The sequence below is a fragment of the Musca vetustissima genome, unplaced genomic scaffold (genome assembly GCF_032173495.1).
Source record: "Musca vetustissima isolate MV318-11 ecotype Yass unplaced genomic scaffold, APGP_CSIRO_Mvet_v1 utg1965, whole genome shotgun sequence".
Lineage (NCBI taxonomy): Eukaryota > Metazoa > Arthropoda > Insecta > Diptera > Muscidae > Musca > Musca vetustissima.
Genome location: NW_026880781.1, coordinates 85,687 through 94,333, shown reverse-complemented (window position 1 = coordinate 94,333; position 8,647 = coordinate 85,687). Strand labels below are relative to the sequence as shown.

The 8,647-nt window shown below is 42.5% G+C and overlaps 1 protein-coding gene across 1 annotated transcript; it reads left to right on the top strand.

The window, feature by feature from the left end:
• The first annotated feature begins 511 nt into the window (after nucleotides 1-511).
• LOC133326607 (serine/threonine-protein kinase Wnk-like) lies at nucleotides 512-8,122 on the top strand. The gene is made up of 6 exons (XM_061535237.1): nucleotides 512-1,061; nucleotides 1,251-2,959; nucleotides 3,080-3,284; nucleotides 3,390-3,631; nucleotides 3,746-7,144; nucleotides 7,301-8,122. Exons 1-6 carry the CDS (start codon nucleotides 512-514, stop codon nucleotides 8,120-8,122), a joined length of 6,927 nt encoding a protein of 2,308 aa, XP_061391221.1.
• Nucleotides 8,123-8,647: the final 525 nt, after the last annotated feature.

Genomic DNA, 8,647 nt, shown 5'->3' with positions numbered 1-8,647 from the left:
GACGAATTCTCCGATTACTGCGAGATTATCAAATTCTTATCCACATACTCAACTGGCAAAAAAAAAAAAAAAAAATATATATATATATATTTTTTTAATTAGTCATTAAAGATTCAAATTATTCTTAATGTTATCCCATTTTGTATAATAGTACGATAGAGGAGTTTATTTACATCTTAAATATGTAAACAATATTTTCAATATTGATAAGATGTGAGATTTTTACTACAACAACTCACTGAGGTTTTTCACGATATTCCCAGCACGATATTATTATTGTTTTTATTTGCGTTATTTTTATGTTGTTGCTTTTTTTCTTTCGTTGGTGGTTCTTTGTTTGAAAGATTTTCAATTTCAATATTTGAATATTTTAATCCATAACTATCTTCTAATTTCAATACAGATTCGTGACGACAAAGCTAAGTACCAAAACAAAAAACTATAGAAAAAGCGAAACCTCTCATTTGCAGAATTGGAAGGAAATAAGAAATATTTCAAAATTTCATTCAAAATGGAAGATCGAAAATCATCAAAATCCGAAACGAAATCTCGAACGTCATCGAGCAAATCATCGAAATTGTATTCCAGCAAATATGGCGAACGTAGCAATAGTCGTGAAAGTTCCATGGCCATGCAAAAATATAATCCGAATATGCGTTTTATACGCAAAAGTGTGGAAACGCCGGCACGAAATGTTACCACCAACTATCTGGAATTGGAAACAGAATTTCCCCGAGATTATGATGATAATATTGAAATGTTATCTCGTGAAGCGGAACATTTGGAAGAACAATTTCGTACCCCGACACGTACAAGTACAACAGACTTAACATGTGGTACGGAAATAATTCGGCCCGTAACGCCTACACCAACACGTATTGTACGCCCCGAGGGTGTCGAGTTAAAGCTTCGAGAATCACCCAGTACCCCGGAGAAAGAATCGAAATCATCGCGTGCAGGTGGTAAACATTCAAAACGTGTAGGGTTTAAGGTTGAAGAGAAGCTGGAGGAACAAGTTGCTGAATGTAGTGTGGTGGCAAAGGGTACATCGAAGCTGTCGCGTGTTGAAGCTGGTCGCAAGGAGAAGCAAGAAGAAAAATCAGAACAACAACAAAAAGAAGAGGAAAAAACGGTGGAGGAGCAAGAACAAAAGCCAGAGGCAGAGGAAAAGGAGCAGGAGGAGAAAACGGAAACAACCACAGCGACAACCACAACCACGGAAGAGGAAACGACTTCCGAATGTGTGGTAGATGCTGAAAGTCCCCAAACTGATTCACAGAAAACTAATTTACAAATACCAAAAACAACAACATCATTGTCATCAAGTGCTCCTGCCACTCCGGTACCGGTGTCAACGACGACCACAACTACTATTTCCACAAAGGATGATGATGACGAACCGGTAGCCATGTCGCCATGTGGTCGTTTTTTTAAATATGACAAGGAAGTCGGCAGAGGTAGCTTCAAAACTGTTTACCGGGGCTTGGACACCGAAACTGGAGTGGCCGTGGCCTGGTGTGAATTACTCGACAAGCAAGTCAAGAAAAGTGAACGCAAACGTTTCCGCGAAGAGGCCGATATGCTGAAGAAGTTACAGCATCCCAATATTGTACGCTTCTATACCTATTGGGAATTTAGTGTGGCGCGTAAGAAAAATATTGTCTTGGTCACAGAGCTAATGTTATCCGGCACCCTGAAATCCTATTTGAAACGTTTCAAGAAAATCAATCCCAAGGTATTGAAATCGTGGTGTCGTCAAATACTCAAGGGTTTACATTTTTTACATACCCGTCCGCTGCCTATTATACATCGGGATTTGAAATGTGATAATATTTTCATTACCGGTACCACGGGTAGTGTAAAAATTGGCGATTTGGGTTTGGCCACACTGAAAAATCGTTCACATGCCAAATCGGTAATTGGCACGCCGGAATTTATGGCACCCGAAATGTACGAGGAGCACTACGATGAATCGGTGGATGTGTACGCCTTCGGAATGTGCATGTTGGAAATGGCTGTGTCCGAATATCCCTACAGTGAGTGCAAGGGCCCGGCCCAGATATATAAAAAGGTGATATCGGGTATTAAGCCGGCGGCTTTGAGCAAAGTCGAAGATCCCAAGGTAAGGGAAATTATTGAAAAATGTATAGAACTGAAAAAGGAAGATCGCCCAAAGTGTAAGGATTTATTAAATTCCGAATTCTTTGAAGAGGATATTGGTATTCGCGTAGAACCCACTTCGACGGAGGCCTTTCTAGAGAATCCCAATAATAATGTTATTGAGTTTCGTTTGAGATTTTTGGATCCCAAGAAGCGATCTTCAAAACACAAAGAAAACGAAGCCATTCAATTTGAATATGATGTGGTCAATGATGATTGTGAACGGGTGTGTGATGATATGATGCAGGAGAATCTTATTACCGAAGAAGATGCTCGTGCCATTGTACGGCTCTTGAAAGTCCAAGTATTTTCATTGCTGAAAGAACGTGTCCAGCGGCAAACACAATTTCAATTACAAAATGAAAAGTCGCGTTTGGAAAAAATTGCTCTACAAAAGCAACGTGAAATGTTGCCGGAAAATGTTGAAGAAGAAGAGGAGGAGGATGAAGTCGATTCCGAAGAAGATGAGGATGGCAATAAGGCTAGTCAAAAACAATTAAATCAAATGCAAGTAGGAACAACAGCATCTAGCACACAAATGGTAGGTGATCAGCAGCAGCAACAACAGTTGCAACTCAATGATCAGGCGACAAGACCCCAAACATATTTGCAATTCCAATCGACTCCTATATCTTCATCTGGTTCTCAGGATGATCAAATAACATCGCCCACAAATGCGGCGCCCTCTACAACTCAACCCCAGTTCTATAATTCTAGTCAAATATCATTGGCCAATTCGTTGAATGCCATTTTACAGCCGGCCAGCAATCAGTCAGGACAAAATTTTGTTCAACAGCAGGTACCGCAACAACAACAACAGCAGCAACAACAGCAGCAACAACAAATGACATATACTGTGCAACAACAAGCCACCACGGCTGTTGTTTCTGGACAAATCAATTCCGAAATTGTTGTTCAGCAACCATCACAAATGGATTTTGGGGCTCAACAACAACCCCCCCAACCTCAAGTGGATTATTTAAACCAAGCTAATAGCCAACAAATAGTCCAGCATCAACCACAAGCACAGGTGGATTATTTGAATCAACAAAGTAATCAGCAGCAGACAACAATGCAACAACAACAGCAACCACAAGCTCAAGTGGAATATTTAACTCAGACAAGTGTCCCACAAATGGTGCAACAACAACAGCAACCACAGGGACAAATGGAATATATTTCTCAACCACAACAACAAATGTCCCAACAACAACAACCGCAACAAATAGAATATATCACCCAACAACAACCACAACAATTGGAATATATCACCCAACAACAATCACAGCAACAACAGCCCCAACAATTGGAATATATCACCGCACAGCCGCAACAACATCCCATTATTGAGTATGTCCCACAACCAACACCTCCCGTACAGCTACAACAAACCCAACCTGAATTTGTGTCCCAACAAAAACAGCAACAACAAACCCCACCCATACAATCGCAACCAACACAACAGGAGTTTGTTCCACAGCAGCAGCAGCAGCAACAACAACAACAAACTCCTCCAATACAAACACAACAGACACAGCCGGAGTTTATGCCCCAGCAGCAACAACAACAAACTCCTCCAATACAGCAACAACAAACACAACCAGAATTTGTACAACAATCCCAGCAACAGAACCAAACGCAAACGGAATATTTACAGCAACAGAACCAAACGCAATTAATACAACAACAAGTCCCGCCACGGGAATATGTTGCCCAACAACCTCAACAGACTCAAGTGGAATTTATACCTCAGGTGGAATTTATTGCTCAACAAACACCCACAGCCATACAGCAGGTTCAACAAATTCAAGCTCCCCAGCAGCAGCAACAACAGACACCAATTGAATATGTTGCTCAGCATACAACACCACCAGCACAGACACAACATTTGCAGCAACCAGAATTTATAACCACTCAGCAGCAACAGCAAACGCATGTTGTTGCCCCAACAGAATTCATTTCTAATCAGCAACAACAACAAATTGTTGCCCCATCAGAATTTATTTCCAACACACCACAACAACAACATGTGGCTGGTCAATCCATACAACAAAATCAAATGCCTAATGCTTCTGGTCAACAGCCTCAACTGCAGCAACAACAACAACAAAATGGTTATATGCCTCAAACCCAGTTGGAATTTATTCCACAGCAGCAGCAACAACAACAGCCACAGTTGCAACATGATTTTGTTGGTCTTCAAACACCACCGGCCCAACAAACACCTCAGCAACAGGTCCAGCCAGATTTTGTTAATCAATTGTCAGCTCAGCAAAATCAAAACCAGGTGGAATATATAAGTCAACCAGTGGCAACTCAGCACCCCCAACAATCTCAGCCTTCCCAGGTGGAATATGTAAGCCAACAAAGCCAAGTGGCAACACAGCAGCACCAACAATCACAGCTCTCACAAGTGGAGTATGTAACCCAGCAGTCTCAGCAACAGCAACCACAACAAATGGAATATATACAACAACAAATCCCTGCAGTACAACAGCAACAGCCACAGGTTGCTCAAATAGAATATGTAAACCAACAGAGTCCAGCACCACAGCAAACACAAATTCCCCAAATGGAATATGTAACCCAGCAAACAACTGCTCCGCAAACTACTCAAGTGGAATATATGGGTCAGCAAAATCAAGTCCCACAACAACAATCACAACAACAGATTCAGCAAACTGTGACCAATCAACAAGCCACATCCACGCCCACAACAACAACAACTCAACAGCCCCAACTGGAATATGGGGCGCCACAGAATCAAACCCAAGCAATGCCAGCCACTGGACAACTCCTCATAAATGGCCAACAACAATACATTCCATATGATTCCCAGCAGCAGCAACAACAACAATCACCTGCACAACAAACGCAAATATTCCAACAACAAAATCCCCCTAACACACAACCAATTCAAGAGACATCAGTTGTGGATTCTCCCGTATCTGCGGGCCAACAGCCACAGGCGGCATTCTCAGAGGCCATGAACAATGGTACGACAGTTATACCAGAACTAAATGTAACCAATTCTTCAGATTCCAAACTTACCAATGGTGTTTTGGAAAATCAAGAAACAATTCAAAATTCACCTTTGGGCCAGGCTAATACAAACCAATACAACGAAATTAATTCACTACCAACGCAACCTAACCTCACAAATCCAGTTGTCGGTGAATCATCCAATCCCAACAGCTATCAAGAGAATACCGGCAATAATTCCGATTCAGCATCTCGAAAAACTAGCACAGCTTCGGAATATACCACAATTACATCGGATTATTCCCCGGAAAATACCATCACCCCCAATTCGGTATTTCCGCCACGGAATCAATATGTCGATTTTCTGCAAAATGAATATCCCAATGTGAATATTATTAAGGACTCCTTGCAGGATATTAAAAAGGAGGATTTGGGAAACATCAGCAGTGATGAATGTACCACAGAGAATTCTTCACCCCCCTATGATTTTCGTGGTTCCATACCGAATACTGCAAATACCCCTGAGAATAGTATGAAGGCGGGGCGTAAAATATCACGTTTCTTTGTAAATCCTGTGGTCTTGCCGAATTCGAACAGCACCACCGCAGCAACAACAACTAATTCAGAGGATAGTAATTCCTTGGGAGAATCAAAGAACGCCACACAAATTGAACAGCAGGGTGGTGGTGGCGGCGGTAGTTCCAAGTCTGCAGCAGTGCCTCTGTATGTTACACCCTCCGGTGAGGAGGCTAGTAATGCTGTTATGGCAGCCACCAATGGTAATACAAATCATTCGCTGGAACAACTGAAAATCGAATTGGAAAATATTACCCATGCCCAGGCGTTTGCCTCGGCCATTGTGGCCTCCATTAACAATGAACATCAACAGCAACAACAACCGCAGCAGCAGGTGACAACACAGTTGACACCTCTTCTTCAACAGCAGCAGCAACAACAGTTACATGTCCAGGGTGATGATGATACACCCACAGGACCATTGAGTTCCACACGCAGCTCTACCACCTTTAACTCGAGACGTACCTCTTTGGATAACAGTGGCTGTAATGATATACAAAATGCTATGCCCCTGTTGCAACCGCAACAACAAACCCATCTCTTGACACAACCAACACAAACGCAATTTTCCGAATTTCCTTTGCAAAATCCAATTGCCGAACCCATTGTCAATATTTTCGAACACATGGATCTGCATCAAAAACTCTCCAAACAAAATAGTTTGGAGACACCTCAACTACCACCATTGTCAGGGGGCAGTGTTGATTCCACCATCACCACCAATACCAATACGCAGCGTATGTGTGGCCTCAGCCAAACTAGTATTGCCGATTTGGAGAAAAAACTGGCTGCCCTAAGGAATGTGGAAATGACAGATGAAGTTTTCAATGAACAGCAGAGGACGGAACAGGAATTGAATGCCCGTAAGGTATCGCGATTTTGTGTTAGTCATGTTCAAGAACAGCAGCAGCAGCAACTGCAAGCGGCCGCAGAACTGCAGCAGCAGCAGCAGCAACAACAGCTTCTGTTGCAGGAACAACAGGATACCACACCGACCCAGGAACAACCATTTGTGGTGCCCGTGACAGTGGCCATACTAAGGCCTACAATTGATTTACAGGCCATTAATAGTACGGCCAATAATAGTTATAATACCCCCACGGAGTTATTGTCGCCTTCGTCGTTAAACTATCAGCCTTTGGGTTCGTCGGCGATACAAAATCCGGTAACAGCCTCAGCTGCTGCTGCTGTGGTTGTACCCTTGCAAGGTGCTACTGCTGCTCCAATGTCGGCTCCCATCTATAACATGGAACCAGCTGCTCAATTACAACAACAACTGCAACAGCAAATTCAACAACAAATCCAGAGATCCAATGCCATACAAGCAGATCTACAGTTGCAACAGCAGCAATTGCAACAACAACAACAGCAGCAACAACAGCTATTCAATCAGACCATGGCAAATGTAATCAATCAACAAAATCAGGCAGGAAATCTGCAACAGCAACAACCACAACAGCAAACTTCTCAAACTCAGCTCACACAGCCCCAACAGCAGCAGCAGCAACAACAACAACAATCTCAACAACAACAATTAGCCCCAGCCACACAAATACCCTTGCCATTTGTGACACCCATCCAGCAACAACCAACAGCTCTTCATCCCTATCCTTATATACCACAAGATTTAGTAGAATCCGCCGCCGGCCGTCTAGCCTTGGCCACCCAGGAGGAACCTATGTCATTGGCCGCCACCCATCCCAATCTCTTGCCTACAGTCATACAATCGGATATTAAACACAATCTAGATTCCCTGGTCAGCCAGCTGTGTAGTACCCGGCTGGGAGCCACCCAACATCAACGTTTGCTCTTGCTACGACAACGTCAGCTAATCGAAGAGGACGAATTGCGTCTCAAACACTATGTGGAATATGAAAAATTCCACAAGGCAATGCGTCAATCGTCCATGGATATGGTACACACTCAGCAGCCGATGTTGTACATACAACCAACCACGATAAATCAACAGGGTTATATAAATCTAACCAGTGGATTTATGCCACCACCGTTTGGTTCGGTTGGTAGTATGGCAGGACATGGGTATCCCCATTTCCAGCAGCAACATTCAATGTTTAATACCAATGTTCAGACAACAGCGGCCATGTCGGGATATGCGGTAATGTTAAATCCACAATTGGCAATGCAGCAACAACAGGCTCAGCAGCAGCAACAACAACAACAAGCGAACATGCCATCACAATATACTATTGTTACAAATGTGGCAGCAACGGGAGGAGTTCAACAACAGTCCCAGCAGCCTCCGCTACAACATCAACCCCAGCCACAAATGGGAAAACAACAACATCCGCAGCAGCAGCAGCAAATACTTGGCCCGGCAAATGCCACAACCGCCACGGCTGCCACAAATATTTTCCCTCAAACCATGGCATTTGGACAGGACTAGGATAGGCTCAAACAAGATGTTAATGTGGATGTATGTGGTTTACCATTCTTTTGCTGGAAAGGCAATTGGACCAGAAATCAAATGTAATTTTGGTTGGACCTTCTAAAGGTAACAACATTGGAATATTGCCTGAAATGCTGATAAAATCAGATGCCTTAATTAGGGCATTAAAAAACGATACGATTCGATGAAACGTTATTGATATATCCCATTAACTCTTGTTTTGATTAGCAAATTTATAAACAAATTATCTGAAGATAAATCCTTAAAAACTTCCATACGACCTGATAACTACAGAGGTAAATTACTATATAGTATATAGATTTCAATTCGTCGTAGAAATTTAAGATCACCATTATAGTATTCTGCATTCGTTCTAATAATACTCGGAGAAATAATTTAGCTCAATGTGCATTGCCAATAGGCGAGGATAGATGACTTAGCCCTGAACATTGAGGATAGATGACTTAGCGCTGAACTTGTTGTAATTGGAAAACTGATGGTTTGGCAAGTGGTATTAGGTTT